The 17,650-nt window shown below is 30.9% G+C and overlaps 1 protein-coding gene across 8 annotated transcripts in view; it reads left to right on the top strand.

Annotated features, from left to right (window-relative positions):
• Positions 1 to 691: 691 nt before the first annotated feature.
• LOC110673711 (protein FORGETTER 1) overlaps positions 692 to 17,650 on the top strand; it is a 56,572-nt gene continuing 39,613 nt past the window's right edge. For 6 of the 8 annotated variants that reach the window (XM_021836874.2, XM_021836870.2, XM_021836873.2 and 3 more), the window contains exons 1-8: positions 693 to 1,342; positions 4,435 to 4,500; positions 4,643 to 4,816; positions 4,887 to 5,017; positions 5,214 to 5,290; positions 6,963 to 7,144; positions 8,278 to 8,355; positions 16,615 to 16,747. In XM_021836874.2, the coding sequence (XP_021692566.2) occupies positions 905 to 1,342; positions 4,435 to 4,500; positions 4,643 to 4,816; positions 4,887 to 5,017; positions 5,214 to 5,290; positions 6,963 to 7,144; positions 8,278 to 8,355; positions 16,615 to 16,747 (1,279 nt within the window). In that variant the 5' untranslated portion in view covers positions 693 to 904. Of the gene's footprint in view, positions 1,343 to 4,434; positions 4,501 to 4,642; positions 4,817 to 4,886; positions 5,018 to 5,213; positions 5,291 to 6,962; positions 7,145 to 8,277; positions 8,356 to 16,614; positions 16,748 to 17,650 lie in introns of all 8 variants that reach the window. The other 2 variants (XR_002498526.2, XM_021836875.2) reach the window with 1 other exon arrangement.

Here is a 17,650-nt window from a genome sequence, read left to right as displayed (position 1 = left end):
AATCAAATTTTTATTAATTAATATATTAATTATGATTTAATAATAATATATTAATAATAATGATTATTTTTATAATTTTATTAATAATATTTAATTATAATTATTCTTTTATTTACAATAAATTATATTTATTATTTTTATAAATGAAAATAATTGTAAATATTTTTTATTAATATTTTATTAATTAATAATATAATATATCTTAGATTTTTGATTAATTTGGTTATAAATAATAATTGGTTGAATATTTTTACATCTATTAAAATTATTTTTAATAACATTAATTTAATTTAATATTTATTTTAAAATAAATTAAAAATTTTAGTTTGTTAAAATTTCAATTTAAATTAATTTTCTTTTATTATAATTTAATTCGTTAATGAAATGGAGATTTCTAAAAACGTATATGATAAAAAAATTAAAAATTAAATATTTTTATTATAAATTTTAATTTTTTTAAAAAATAATATGATCTTGTCTCTAAAATTAATATTTAACATCTCAATAAAATATAAATATTATTTAAATAATATTAATAATAAATTAAAAATTATAAATATAACCTCACACTAAATGCACCTGAGCATATTATGGTTCCTTGCTAGTCTAGTACCACAGTGCTATCAAATGAGCAAATGATCATGCACCATGCACGTGATATACCTCCATACACTGTCCGTTCCGCAGAATATTTTTTAGTAAGAAAATTCATCTGTAAAAAAAATTCCAAACCCAAACCGCATGAGAGAAACGAAACGACTGAGACACAGATACTGAAAAAGGTTAACGTCCCTAAAACAGAAAACCCCTTCGGCTTCCCGCGCCTGATTTCCTATTCCCTACGTATTTATTATCTATCCATAAGTATAGGTCCAGCAATTTTGCAAAAACAGACGACATCGCTATGACTCAGCCATCGGTCCCACCGCCGCTGGCGTCACAACCACCGCCAACGCCAGCGCCGCAGTCACAAGGCGGAGGCGTCCAGGTTCGGTGTGCAGGTTGCCGGATGATCCTGACTGTGGCACCGGGTCTGATTGATTTTGTGTGTCCGAGTTGTCAGATGCATCAAATGTTGCCGCCGGAGCTGATGAGTAGGGTCCACAACAACCACCAGCAAAAAAACATACAACAGTCGCAAGTTCCAGCTCACGGCATCGATCCATCGAAGATCCAGCTTCCTTGTGCTAATTGCAAGGCTATTCTTAATGTTCCTCATGGCTTAGCTCGGTTTGCGTGCCCGCAGTGTGGTGTCGATCTCGCCGTCGATTTGACCAAAGTTAAACAGTTCTTTTCTCTTCCTCCGACGAGACCGCTGCCTCCTCCCGAGGAAGTCAACGAGGTCTTTTTTCAATTACACTTTCTCTTGTCATTTTGAGACTGTCTTGTGTCCTCTAATTTGGTGAACTTTCTGGGAATTTCTTATTTTCTTCGTTTCTCTGTTTGGTTACTATGATAATTGGGGAAAATTTTGTAAGTAACGATTGAATTATTGTTGGACATAACCAAAGGGAGTAAAACTTATGGACCTGGAATTTTTTAAAATAAGTTTGAGGGTTTTCTTGTGTTGAAGTTTTGTAGTACTACTACTACCACTACTAGCGGAATGAGGGAGTGGTATTGTTATCAGTAGTTTTTAGTCATTTGTTTCTATTAGCATAATGTAGTATTATTGTTCTTGCAATTGCTATTGTAATGTAATCTGTAATTGCTTGGGGTCAGTTGTTCTTGACTGGACTACGTTGACATATTGTATGGTTGGAATCTGTCAACTATTGCACGTTGATTGATTAGTTTTGGATAAAAAATTATACATTTTCTTTTTCTTCAAGTATCGTTAGCATCTAGTCAGTATGCATTGTTTGATACCTAAATAATCTGTTTGTTTGGCATATGAAAGTGATCTGGGATTACTGTGTCTGATAATAATAAGAATGAATCACCAAGTGGCATAAATAGGGAAAGGGAAAAAAAAAATGCAATAATCAAGAGCAGTGCAACTGGAGAAAATGTCAATTTGAACTTCTCATGTATGATCTCTGTAGGAAGTAAAATTTTCTTATGGCTTGATTTTAAATGCTTAATTGATAATACTAGAGGTGTTCTCAACAAGTGTGCAATCCACCAAATTGTGGTGCTCTGGTGGGGCTGCTAAGCAGAGAGGAGATTCTTCAACCACAATGTAGCAGACATTAATTTTTGAGGTGGATGACACCATCAAATTATGATCCTTAAAGCATATTACAGACCTAATAACTTGCTTTGGTATTGAGAATTTGATCGCTACATTTGATGGTTCCATAAAATTCCTTCCAAAACCCCTTTTATAGATTTTGGTTATGATTTTCGCGTTGAAATATAATGGATATTCTATTTATTTATTTACATTTTTTAGAGTTTTGGGCTAGGGCTTGTGGAAATCAAGAATAGTGGCTCATAGACAGCTTGGTAGATATGGATATCTTAAGAAAATCAAAGAAAAAATAAAACTATTAGCTTAACACTACAAGGATCTGGGACTCACTTCTGTCAAGAAAGACCCACACAAGGTTGTTAAACTCGCTTTTTTAACTGAGAACTAGTGATTGGTGTATAAATTCAAATTGTAAAATCATAAGATTTTGAGAATCATATAAAAAATATAAAAAAATATTTATATCCTAATGCATTGTTGTCAAATGTTCAACTTATTTTAATTTTAGATGTGATATTTTCTTCACTAAGTTATCAATATGAGAATAATTTAAGTTAATAATTTGATAAATTAGCATACATATAAATTTAAACTTCATATTTGAAAGTATAATTCCAACTTTGAAAAGTTGTAAGTACAATTAATAAGAATACTTTAACTATGAAAAATTGTATATTTTGATGAATAATATATAGAAATTGGTTCATATTAATGATAATTACAATATTACAAAATTTGCTAAAAAAATATAAAAAGTTAAAATGTATAAGCATGATAATTGTAGTAGCATAAAAAAATAGCTATTACTATATTTGAGAACTCCAAAAGAGATCTATAAATGATATTAAAATAAATAAATGAAAATGATCTTGGCAAATTAAAAGGTAATATTTAAAGTTGAAATTTCAAATATAAAAAATCATAGAATCATAAACTTGTAAAATCATATTGATTTTTTTATTGATTTCACTTTTTATCTCAATTAAATTTGATTTTTATTTTTTATACGTTTTGACTAGTTTAGTTTAGATGATTATAACTTGTAAAATCTTATGAGTCGACTTGTGATTTTAACAACTGTGGGCCCACACTTTCTAGTGTTAGAGTGTTGGGCTTTTATTCACTTATAATACTGACTAATAGAGTATAAGATTAGGTATTTATACACTCGATATAATCCTACACCTACTAATGCCTCAACTCCTAAGCGTTATAAGATTTATACTCCTAAAAAAAGACCTCTCTTTCATGAGACTACTAGGCTTATTGGGATTCTTATAAAACTCAAAACATAAATGCTCTGTGTTTAAGACTCATAAAATTATAACTAGCCCTTCCCAGCAAAACTGTAAAAAATTACTAAAATACTGCTGCTTAATGAAACATACCTTTTATTTACTGTGGTTAACAATTTGCAAAAATTAATAATCTAATTCCCATTTGGAGTTCCCTTATTGTCTGCATCAGATTTATAATCGCACTGGGAGTTAGTGGATAACTCTACTGCTTTACTTTAAGATTAAAAATGTTTTAGAAAAACAGGATGTTGTTTTCCTAAGGACACAGAAATGTTTTCATTCTTCATATTTATGCTGAAGTTTAAAACTTTGTATAAATAAATGATTGTCAAGGAAGAAAGCTTTTTTCATATTAGGGAACATGATTGCATGGAATGCTGCTCATATGTGGATGAACGATTGTGTAGTTTAGGGCCTTGAAGGACTGTGTATACTTAAACCATTGTTATACTTTTTGGGATTGACCAGAATTCTATTGAGGCACTTGTATCCAGTAGAGAGGTGAAGAAATAATTTGGGGTTTAGAACCTCTTACAGCATGTTAGCTTGCAACGTTTAAGAAATCTTTACTAATATCATAGTTATATCCATTGGACAAGCCCCAAGCAAAATTAAGAAATTGTTCCTTGACAATAAGATACTGCTAAAGGGCATATAGTTGGGACACAGGTCAGGTATGTGGTTGAATGGTTGAAATTCACAGTTTTTATTATTCACTCCTTAATATTGGATATATAACCATGTTAGATTTATGTTATTTGTTTGTCACTATAACAATAGGTTGAAATGGAGGAGACTATTACGTGCTTTTGTTCGATATGTTGGATAGTATCTATGATCACTTAATATGATTTCTTGCAGTGAAAGTGTGCTTTGAAGTTCTATTAGTTAATTTTCTGACTTCTACTTTTCTTACTTATTTACAACATTGAAATCTCTCAGGTAGCCATTGAAGTGGAGCGAGATGAAGATGAAGGTGGCATAGTGGGAGAAACATTTATAGATTATGTGAGTGCATTTTTTTCCAAGAATTCACCTTTGGTTTCGTGTTTTGGTCTTGTCTGCATTTGGACATGCCTGTTAATTGTTGAAGCTGTTGAAAATAAATATTTATTTCATGCTTATGTGTTTCATGTTGTTCTTTATGCAGCGACCTCCAAAACTATCTATTGGACCAGCTCATCCAGATGCAATTGTGGAGACATCTTCCTTATCTGCAGTACAGCCGCCTGAGCCCACTTATGATCTAAAAATAAAGGAAGATTTGGAAACAAAAAAGGCTTTGTCGTGCTTGCAGATTGAGACGTTGGTGTATGCTTCCCAGGTTGTTTTTTACCTCAGAACTTGTGGTTAAGGATTTTGAGTTCCCTTACTTATAGGATGTTCCTTGACAGAGACATCACCAGCATCTTCCAAATGGTGCCAGGGCTGGATTCTTTATTGGAGATGGAGCTGGTGTTGGTAAAGGTCGAACAATTGCGGGGTTGATATGGGAGAATTGGCTCCAAGGGAGGAGGAAAACATTGTAAGTTTTGTGCTTGCAACTTGCGATCTCTGCAATGCATGTAGATTTTTTTCATTCTTCTTCTTTTAGTTTTCTGGTTTTATATTACTTGATTTTGGCTTGTTTTGTTGTGAATTTGCATTGGGACAGGGAAGCATATCATGTTTCAACTTATGATTTGTAATGTCTTTTGTCATTGTCTAATGATCTTACACAGGTGGATTTCTGTTGGTTCAGACTTAAAGTTTGACGCGAGAAGAGACTTGGATGATGTGGGTGCAACATATATTGAAGGTAAACTGTGTATACTTTACTTTTGGATTTTGCTCAAATTGGAATAATGATGAGAGTAACATAATATTAAAAATTCAAATGGATCTTGGCCTCACTAATAGGATATGGGGCTCTTTGTGGTTGCTTTTTGGGATCATTAGTGCATTGGGGTGTATCCTAACCATAATGGGCCATCCACGTTGATTTTGGCCAAAGGGTAATAAGCCCTTGAGGTTATATCAAATAGTCAATTTAGCCTTTAATATCAGAAAGATGCTTGCTTCATTGGAAATGAAATTGCTGCTAGGATTTTTATCCCTTACCTCCCTACTTACTTGTTGTTCACCCATTTGCAGCTCCTTTTGGATTGTAAGCACTAATATAGACTCACCAACGCCGCTAGCCCCCAACTCTAACACACACACACAATATCAAAAACTCAACCAAATTCTTTGCTTAAAAGAAAGAGAAGATTTAAACAATCATTTATAAAAAAGGAAGGACCCAAATCAGTTGCCCAAGTCATGAAAATTCCACAATTTATGACCCATTTCTCTTCAGTCTCCACAATCATCACCTTTGACCCAATGTCTCCATGGCAATGGCACATGCAATCACACTCTATGAGCCAAGCAGCTCAACAGTCAATGTTCTCTGGCCATTATGAGCAATGCCGATGAAGACAACTCTCATTCTTCTTCTAATAGGAGGCCAATTTAAATCAGGTAAACTAAAACTAACCAACTTAAAATAGGAAAACTAACTTGCCTTATTTTTCTTTTTCTACATCAGAGAAAAGGACTCATGAACATTTTGCCTCTAAGGGAGTCTAAATCCATTTTGTACTTTGAATTAGGGAGAGATTTAAAGCGAAGATAAATAGTAGTAGAAGTTTTGGGTTTTAGAGAGGGAAGGATTAGAGTTTGAGGAATATGGTTTCCAAATGAATGGGTAGGACTGAATCAGAAAATAAGGTTTTAGGGAAATGCTTTGGCACACAAAATTGTGCATTTGGGAGATGAGCTCCATTGTTAGTGAATTGTCTATGTCTAAAAGGTTTCCAAAATCAACCATTTCCAAAGAGAGGGGTTATGCTTTAGGGTTGATGGGTGCTTGATCTCCTAGTCTTAGTGTTGGTGATGTGGGAGCTTCATTTGTCACACACAATTAATGGAATTGGGAGCTTGTCTGACTTCTGTTTCATCACATGACTCATGATTGAAATTGGACTTAAAATGATTTGAGAGATGAAGTGCTCAGTCGACCCCAAATGGATCTTAAGGGCTAAATTGACTATTTGAGATAACCTCAAGGGCGTATTTTACCCTTTGGCCCATAGATTTTATTTGGGCTTGGTCTACCCATTTGTACACAAAAAGAATCTATGTTAACCTCTTGTTTGCCTCTCTCTTTGGCAGAAGAAAGTATGTCATCCTAGTTATAGGAAAATATAATTTTTATATATAATTTATTTTTAATATAATTTATTTCATTTACAAATTGAGCTTAATACCCTTGTTTTCTCTTCATTTATATCTTTAGTTAGTATGTAGATTGTGACTAGAAATTGTAAGTTCTTTTCAAAAAATGGTTATTTCAGGCGTTTGTAGTATTAATATGAATATCTTGTAATTCTTCTTCAATTAAGAATTTGAATAATTTTATTAATTTTAACATTCACTTGTTACTGCAGTGCATGCTTTAAACAAGCTACCCTATTCAAAGCTTGATTCGAAGTCTGTTGGAATAAGGGAGGGAGTAGTATTTTTGACATATAGTAGCCTTATTGCTTCTTCTGAAAAAGGACGTTCTCGTCTACAACAGCTTGTTCAATGGTGTGGATCAGGGTTCGATGGTCTTGTCATATTTGATGAGGTACTAGACTTTGTTTCCTTTGTAAGTTTGTCAACATAATTTATTGCTGAGAAAGTTCAATTTTTAAAAGTGTTAGAATTGTAAAATTTTTCCTTAATTTAAGGAGAAGGTTACTCCTTAATATAGGGAATGAGTTGTCTCCATAATTCAAGTGATTTAGGAGTAATTTATGGAATAATATTATGAATCCTTCATTAGAAATATGGAGCTCTATGTATTATGTAAGATACGGAACACAAGTGAATGAAATGTAGCCTTTTTGAGGTTGTCTGTGGATGTTGGCTCTCCATAGCCAAACTACTTAAATCCTTGTCCTTTTTTCCTTTCTTTTCCATAATTCTAAATTTCTACACAGTATCAGAGCCTACATAAAATTATGGATTTCTCCTTTGTTATTGTCCTCCTTTCTCACAATGTTATGGGTTTTAGTCCCAAAAGCTATTTTCCTTTTTTTGGGTTAGAGTCCCAAAGCTGTGGGTTTTAGTCCTAAGCTATTCATCCCCTTTTTCATCTCTTTCTTCATGATTTGAGAGCCAACAGTTGAAGTCCCTACTTTTTACTTCTCTTTAAACAAAGCCAAGGATTTGAAGTCCCTACTCTATTTCTTCCATTTTTCTCCTCTATTTATCGAGTAAAGAAGAGGCAAAATTAAAAAAAATAAGATCTAAAAAAAAAGGAAAGAGAGGACAGATTTTTTTTTTTTAAATTTTTTTTAAAGAAAGTCTTGATTCCATAACTTGAGAAAAATCTCATTAAGGGAGGGTGTTAAAATTGATAAGATTTTCTTTAATTTAAGTAGAAGATTACTCCTTAATTTAGGGAATGAGTTGTCTTTTTAATTCAAGGGATTTAGGAGTAATTGATGGAGTTATTATGTATCCTCCATTATAAATATGGAGCTCTATGTATTGTGTAGGATACGCAACACAAGTGAATAAAATGTAGCCTTTCTGAGTTTTTGTGTCCGTGGATGTAGGTTTCTGTAGCCGAACCACATAAATCCTGATATTTTCCTTTTCTCATATCTTTTCTATCATTCTAAATCTCAACAAAAAGGTTTTCTTGTTTGATGAGTGGTTGCTTAGGGGTTTCAGTTTATTCTTCTATGCTAAGGATCAATTGCTTCATTGTAGTGCCACAAGGCAAAAAATTTGGTACCTGAAGCTGGAAGTCAGCCAACACGAACAGGTGAAGCAGTTCTTGAGATCCAGGTTTGTCCTTGAGACTAAATTTTAAGGGATGACTTTTTCTTAACATCTTTGCAATTTTTTTTTGTTTATTGGCCATTTGAGATTTTGCTTTTTTATGGTTGTGTATCATAGGTGTTATTTATCAAAAATACTATGGATACTCTAGTGTCATTTTAAGATCCTCTTCTAGTTTCCCTTCCACAAATGAAGTGGTAATATTAAGTGTATAAAAAATTAAGGTATAAAATGTGTAACCAAAGAATTAAAAGAGGAAAGGTATAACTATGCAATTGAATTTTATGGTTCACATGATGGTGGAACTAGGTGGGAGCATGGACTTTTATTTTGGAATCCATGCTTCAACTTTATGGGTGGTAGGACTAAGCATGGTTTAGTTTGAAGATCGGAAAAGCTCTAGAACTGAAATGAACTTTAAGGATTTCAAAATACAGTGAACCATAACTGAACCATAGTTCTAAAATCCCAGCCCTTAAAATCCTGATATTTTAGGATGGTTTAGTTTGGGGATTCGGTACTAACCAAGTTGGAGATTTGATACCAAATAACACATTCAAGAAGAAAAATTGCATCTATTTGAACTTGTAGAACAAATCCACAAAAATTTTAGAACTCATCTACAAAATTTTACATGAAATTCCCATCCACCATGATCACAAAATCGACATTAAAATGAATTGGCAATGAGAGTTTACATATTTTTCTGCCACCAACTGGATTAATCAACATCAAAACATTGCAAAAATGGAAAATTACTTTACATGAAAGATTTTGAAAAAAGTCTAAGGAATGAGAAAAGTTCTAGTTTGAAAAATCATTGTATAAAAGCCACGTTGATGGCTTTGAAGTGGTGATTGTAATGGAGGACATGTGAATGACTGTGAAGGAGATTGAGGAACGTATATGGAATACTATTGTTGCTAGGGAAAACGATTGGCCTGGTCTTTCAGCTGGTCAACATGCTTAGCAGTGACAACAATTCAGAAGGTGAGAGGATACTAGAAGAGAGGAAGAAGATGATGAGAAAGAGGGGTTAGTGGTGTGCAACTGGAAATGAAGAAAAGTAGAAACATAAAAGATGGGATCTTTATGGTTAGTGACTCCAATTGGTTCGCATTACTAGGTCATTTAGCCCTTAGGATTAGGATATAAAAATTATCTGCTAAGAATTACACCAATTTGGATGTTAAACTAAATTCTAACACTTCTATTTATATCTTATATTAACTTGTATTTATATTTGACTATAATTAAACTAGATATAGATATAATATATAATAGTCAATAATTTCATTTTAGTTTTGCAATATTTAATTATTTATCATATCAACAACAACAATTAAACCTTAATCCTAAACTAATTAGGGTGGCTATATGGAGTTTTTTTGCCATTCAGCTTAGTTTGAAGCCAATTCTATCTAATTATTGAAAATTTGTAAATCTTTTGATACTACTTCCTTTTATGTCATTTTAGGTCTCCCTTTTCTCTTCTCATTCCTTTCACCACTAATCACACCTTTGTACTGGGGTATTTGGTACTCTTATCTGGATATGACCAAACCATGTTAATCGATCCTATCACATTTTATATTCAATGTGTGCTATAGGCACTCTTTGGTTGGATGTGGTCATTTCTATTCTTATTCATTATCATGTTAGTAGATATCCATCTTAACATCCATGATTACAACATAACTGGCCTAATCACAATTCTATAGAATTTACATTTGACTTGGTTAAGTATCCCACTGTCATGTATCGTACCTATTGTACTCATTTATTTCATCCATTCTGTTTTGATTCTAAGAGTTACATCCTCTTCTATGATTCTTTTCTTCTAGATGACAGAGCATTAATATTTGAATTGGTTGCATTTTGGCAAGCACCAAAACTCCATCCAATCGAACCTTCTTTCCATTCCTTCCACTAGAGCTAAACTCGCAATGCATATATTTTGTCTTACTTCTACTTAGTCTAAAACCCTTACTCTTAAGAGTCCTTTATAATTGCAACTTTTGGTTAACTCATTCATTAGTTTCATCCATTAAGACAATATCATTTGCAAATAATATGCGCTATGGAACATCACCTTGAACATGATTGGTTAGCTCATCCACAACTACGGTAAATATGTATGGACTCAAAGTCGATCCTTGATGTAAATTCACTGTTTGAGGAAACTCATCCGTATCCCCTTCCACTGTTTTTACACTTGCTATCGCCCCCTCATACATGTCCTTAATGACATTTATATATTTAAGATGAACTCCTTTTTCCTCCAGCACTCGTTACTGTGTTGTTGAGAGATATTCGGGCGAGGCAAAATTGAGGCAACTTGCTTGGGAAGTCTCTAGGAGAGGTGCCTTCAACTAGTCATTGCCTAGGTGCCCAGGTTAGGTGTCACCAGGCACCTCAGGCGAGAAAGAGGCAAGAAATTAAAATAAAAAAGTTGAGAAAGAAAAAAGCCAACCTGATTTGTTTTCACCTTTTGGTATCCACACGATGACTAGAGAGTTAGGATTTTGAGTTTGCATGACATAATGAATGCAGTTGAACAATGCATTTAGAATTTAAATTATATTATGCGGTTTATGTTTTTTCCTTAACATTTTGTGTTATTAGAGGAACGTTTTTGATCTTAAAGGTAAAAACATATAATATATTATGAAATATGAATATGAAATTTGGCAGCTTATTAATCGTGTAATATGATAGATTTTTTTACATTGTACATTTAATTATTTATACTTTTAGAATAAATTAGTCTCACTTCACTCGAGCAAGTGCATAGCGTCTCGAGCGATGAAGGATCTTATTGCCTTGAGGGCACGACAACATTGACTCGCTAAAGTACTTTCATTTGTACTTTTATCATATAGCTTTTCTAAGTTAATAAGTACCATGTGGAGATCCTTTTTCCTCTCCCTATAAATTTTCATTAATCTTTTTAACAAAAAGATATGTTCTATTGTAGATCTATTATGCATAATAATGTATGCCGAATGCACCGATTAAATAAAATACTCAACTAACTTGTAGGAAGAGCAAGTAGAGGTCAATCCTACAGGGAATGATTGACCAATTAACAAGGTGAGCTCAAGTACTCACACACACTAATAATAAAGAAAATAGGGGTTTTTTAATTTTATTAATTCTAAAGAAACAAAACTAATCAGATTAAACTAAAAGCTAAAAGTATCAAGAATGCAGCTAACACAATATAATAAACGGCTCAGTAGAAAGATACGTATCCACCATGGAAATTAACTATCAATCATTGACACTATTGCAATAATTCATTCACTTAAACAAATTGGCTGTAGAAACTAAACAAGCGCCAATTTTCCTATTTCTCCTTGCTTATTAGATTAATAAAAGCAAGCGTCTAATTAACCCCTAACCATTTGAACAACTTAAGTCAAGTGTAAGATTTAGCTCAATGACAGCTTTAACATACTAGAGAAACATAACCAATTCTAGATAACAATTACACAACAAGCAGCATAGTTATTTAACCTAGACTATGAATCTCTAGGCAATATGATGAATTCACATAGTATCACGTTTGCTACTGATGTAAATTTAATTAAGCAATTACGGACTTAATCAACTATACTAGCATTTGACATACATGAATAATTAAGTGGTAGGCTTCCTAAATAATTAAACATGCCATCTTTTCATGAATCATAAGATAAATATAGATATTCAAGGGAAGAAAATAGTGATTTAATTAATAGCTCAAAATAGTCTTATACTCTTATGACAATTATTCTATGGTTTCAACAATCCTTTTTACTGAACAAAAAAACTATTCACTCATGGTAACAAAAGAAAACACAATCAAAATAACAAAGAAGAACATGCTGAATTCGAACAACTTGAATCTGATGATGATGATGCCGCACACTCCAAAGGGATGTAGAAGCGCTCAACAGGCTAAAGACGAAGAAGAAATCACACTAGCAACTAGATCATGCAATCGACGCCTTTGAATGCACAAAGAGGGAATCTAGCCGCTATGATTAGATGAGAATTGAAAAGCTCTTGATCTGTGTTATAGACCCTTTTTATAGAGTAAAATAGGTTAACTAAGACTCTAGATCTGATTTGGAAATCCTAGTTGCATTTTGACTTAAAACTCTCTCAAGAATCCTAGTTACGAAAACAAGTTAGAAACAATTTTCCTTGTACAGATCTACCACTTCACGACTTTGGGGACCCACACACCTTTATTTTATTTATTTTGGGTCTTAAATAAAATAATTAAATCCACTAATTAAGGTCCTAATTCCTAGTTTCACATAATTCAACATAAAGAGTCTAAACACACTCAACATGTGACCCTCAATATAATCTGGTTCAATTGCTCTCATTTTTCATATATCACCTCATAATATATCAACTAAGTTCCATCTAAGCCTTCAAGGTTAGATTTACACTCTAAATAGTGGATCACATACAAGCTTTAGTAAGGATATCCAAAGAAGCTTAATATGGATTGATGTCGAATCTATTCGTTTTTTACCTACAGCTTTCAAATACCATGAATAAGACATTCCTAAGCCCGTTTTGTCATTGGCTAACTCATTAAAATAGCAGCTCCTTTTGCCTTAAAATGCTTGATGTGTGTTTTGCATCTTTTCATGCTCAATTCATCTCTTTATGGTTCATAAGCTTTTACATGCTCTTGTAAACATCTAATAACATAAAAATAAGTATTAACAAGCTAATCGAACAAGAAATAAACTCAAAAGACTAAGAATGCCATGATAAAGATATGGCATTTTAAGCAACTATCACATAAAGCCAAAATGGTTCTTTGATACCTTAGTAGTGCCTCAAAGTTTACGTTGAATCACCCTTTTTCATTAATCAGTTTGAGTTGAGTTAGTAATATTATAATGAGTTTCCTTTTATTTAAAAAGTTATATAGCATATATAATATTAAGTGTGCTTGTATAACTTTGTGAGAGAACTTTTATAATATTATGTAAAATGTTATGCATACTACTATATATGCCACTATTAAAATGTTACATATACTTTTATAAATGTATTATATATGTACAGTATCATGTTTGAAATGGTATAAAATATTTCTGGAAACTTGTTGAACAACATATATTAAAATAAGTTATTGTTTTGGTTCTTTGTTTCAATACAATTTAGTGAGGTTTGGTACGGTTCTTGATATGAGTTTTGATAAATATCCAGAACCATACTGCAAAAATAAACTTAAGTATTGTTCAGTTTCTACAGTCTTTTTTTTTTTTTTTTGGTTTTTAGACTTTTTAGTTTAGTTCAAATTTGCAAGATCCATGCATATCCCTAGCTGGTGGTGTTGGTGATTAGTAATAGCTAGGGGTGGCAAATATTTGATACAACACAAACCCACTATGAAAGTATAAGGATCTGGCTTATTGTGTTCGTGTCATTATTATGTTGACCCTGATTATGACATGAAAAATAATTGTGCTATTTCGTCGGTTGAGCTGCTAAACCCAGTAACGGCATGCTTAACCCATTAATAAATTGTGGTGTTGAGTTGATACGCTTAACACAACACATTTGTAACCTATAATACTTATATAGAGAAATATAAATATAATTTTTCTTATAATATTATAATTAATATTATTCTATATAATATATATAAATTAATAAATGCTACAGTATTATCAATGAAAAATTGCTATATTGATTTGTAAATTTTGTACATTGATTATGTAATTATCGAGATAAGCAAGTTATTTACAATGCTATATATTTAACTAGTAATACTATAAACATATGAAATTTTTGGCATTGTAATTCAATTAACTTGATTACATTTATAAGTGACTTATCAAAATAATAACTTTATTAACTTAGTTATTGATTTAATTAAATAATTAATTTTAATGTGTATTTATTTATTTAAAACTTAGTTATTGATTTAATTAATTAATTTTAATGTGTATATATTTATTTTTTAAAATTATATTAATATAATTATTAGTTTATGTAGTTATTCTTTATATTTATAATTTAGTATTTTGTAATTTTTTTCATAGTAAGATATCATAAGCCTAAACATATTTGATTAGTATCATAATGTTTTAAATGGATCATGTCTATATGGATTTAATGTGTGGTATTGAATTAAATGGTCATATAACACATGCTAAATGTGTTATTGTGTCTTCTCATTATTATATATAACTAAAACAAACAATTTTTTACTGTTCCAAAGGAACAGCAAAAGGACAATTTTATCCGTTTACTTTTTAAAGCACATAAATTCAAATTAATTTTTCTTTTTCTTTTTTTTATTATCATTTTAATTTTTTTATTATTTTATTTCATTATTAAATTTACATTAGTTATTATTATTGGTAATTTTATTTTATCCTTTTAATTTTTAAAGCACATAAATTCAAATTAATTTTTCTTTTTCCTTTTTTTTGGTTATTATTATTTTAATTTTTTTATTATTTTATTTCATTATTAAATTTACATTAGTTATTATTATTGATAATTTTATTTTGTGATATAATGACTTTCACTTTATACATTAACATTATATAAATGAAATATCAGAATTCCATATTATGTTGTTAATTTATTTTACTAATATTACTTGCACTATCTTTTTCTTTTTATAAACCACTATTTTAAAATAGTAATATAATTATTATTATGTAAAAAATATTAAAAAAATAATATCTATAAAGTTTTTCATAATATTTATTTAGAGTTGTTCAGTATATTGAATATAGAGCTGAGCTTTTGATTCGAACCGAACAGAATCGAATCATTAAAACTGAATTAACTGAATTATCATATTTTAGAAATCGAACCAAATGGAAATGAATAAAAAATGAATTGAAGTAAACCGCTTTATTTCGATTTGGTTCGATTCAAACTGATCAGGTTTTGAGTTTTGATTGGTTTTTTAATTTAGATTTATTTTCAAGTTATTTGGTCTGATTTTGATCTTTGTTTGAACCTAATAACTATTAATCAATAAAATTAAACAATTTATATATATAAAATTACATATAATTCATAAATTCTCTATAAAAATAAATAAATTTAAAAATAAATAAAGCAATTTGGTTCAGTTTTATTCAATTAATTTTTTTCTCTTCAAAATCGAACCAAATCAAAATAATCAAAATTCTTAAAATATAAAATCGAATCGAACTAAATTATTTTAAAAATCGAATTAAATTACTGAATTAAGGCGGTTTAGTTTGGTTTATTCAATTCAAATCGAATATTATTCACTCATAATTAAATATGCAAATTTAGTTTATAAGTAACTAATAATTGAATTTTGTTTACCTTAAAATTGATTAAATGATTTTGATAATTATTAAAAAAATAATTTTATTTATAATTTATAAGTATAATAGTTATATATTATTATAAATTAAAATTGAATATATTTTTAGTATAATTTTTTTTTTATTTATTGATCATATTAAAAAATAAAGAAAAAAAATAATATCCGCAACACCGTGCGGACTTTTGGAGCTTGTGTTACCTATTTGAAAAAAGGGCCAAGTTCATGTTTGTTCTTTTGACACGATTAGTGTTGACCCAAAATCTTTTATACCCATATGTCAACAGTGCATGAACAGAATCCATTAACACAAATTGCCATGCCTAGTAATAGGTATTAGCATTCAAAATTGGGTATATGGATATACCCATGTGGTTTTATTATGAATTGGATATACCCATGCGGTTTTCTTATGAATTCCTTCTGTTTCTATAAGTTTGTAGAATTTTGAAAAATGATTTCTCCTTTTTAATAGCTTAGTTTTCTCTTTGACTATGAAAATATTTTCCACTGACCCTATGTGGCTAAACATTGAATAATGGAGAATTTCCAGGAAAAAAGAAAAAAAACTAAAGGAGCCTTTTAAGGTTAGGAATTAATGGAAATGATTATGTTCAGGAGGTAAGAAATGTATTTTTCTTGTCGAGATGATTGCTTTTATAGGATTATTGTTCTCATTGCATTTCTTTAAATACTGCTATTTTCTCTATTTCTGGACTTTATATTTTACTGATTTGCAGAAATTGGCGGTTGTGCATGAATGCTTTCATGTTCACAAACCATATTGCTATACGTAAATATGCATGAGTCTTTGCAAATCTTCATCTTCATCACCATTAAAATCATGAGTTAGCTATTCTGTTTGTTATTGCAAAATGGCACAGGATAGTTTAGCTTTGTGTTCCTGAACTATTAAAAATCCTAAAAAACAGGCTCGACTTCCTGAAGCACGTGTTGTTTATTGCTCAGCAACTGGTGCATCTGAGCCACGCAATATGGGTTATATGGTCAGGCTTGGTCTTTGGGGAGCTGGAACATGTTTTGATGATTTCCAGAAGTTTCTAGGTTTGTTAATTTAATATATTTCTAGTTTGGTTTGCTTCTTTATTTCTTTTGTACTTTTTTTTCCCTTGTATCTGTCTGATCCATGTTACTAATGCAAAATTGTTTCATTGGATAAAAGCTCTGTTTGGCCATTAAACTTTTAAGGAATGTTCAATTTGACCCAAAATTAGATTTAGGGTGTAATTAAAATGAAACTTTTATTTTGCCTCAATTTAACCCAATCTTCTGATGATGATAATAAGAAATTAATTTTTATACTTTTTAAGTAATATCAATTGTTTTTATATCTATAGAAAATGGAAAATGACCCTAAATCTGAGGATTTAACTCAAAATCGTTTAGAGTGGAGAAAGTGAATCTATATAGCCGACTCCAAATTTTTGAGATAAAGGCTTAGTTGAGTTGAGTTGAGCTGAGTAGAAAATGGAAAATGACCCTAAAATCAAACAGAACATCATCCCTAATCAACCACACTGTTTTGCTTAATCACTTAGTTTCTTTTGATAATCTTTTAAACTTTTGGTTTGTCTTTTTCTTCAGTTGGTATAAACTTAGATTTTAATTCTTTCTTTAGAACATCTTACATCTCTTGTAATCTCTTGCCCATCTTGCTTGTAAGTCTGCTGCAGCCAATGGTTGGCTTCCCTTTCAAGATAAAACAAATCTAAAGGGACTTGCTGATCTGCAGGAGTTGCATAGTCCTCTTTCGTCTATGTCTCTCTAATATCTTCGTTTCTCTCTCTTCTTCACATTGTCTATATCAGATTAATTGCCACTGTATAATCACCTTACTAGCATTTTTGATTTCAAATGGATTGGCATTTGGTTCGTGGATGCTTGATTTCCTTTGCTCTTTGATTTTCAAAATGAGCTAGACTTGGTGAGTTGATATTGGCTTCTGAT

The sequence above is a fragment of the Hevea brasiliensis genome, chromosome 11, assembly GCF_030052815.1.
Source record: "Hevea brasiliensis isolate MT/VB/25A 57/8 chromosome 11, ASM3005281v1, whole genome shotgun sequence".
In the NCBI taxonomy this organism is placed as follows: Eukaryota; Viridiplantae; Streptophyta; class Magnoliopsida; order Malpighiales; family Euphorbiaceae; genus Hevea; species Hevea brasiliensis.
The sequence above is the reverse complement of the archived record's forward strand: the minus strand, read 5'-3'. Positions and strand labels throughout refer to the sequence as shown.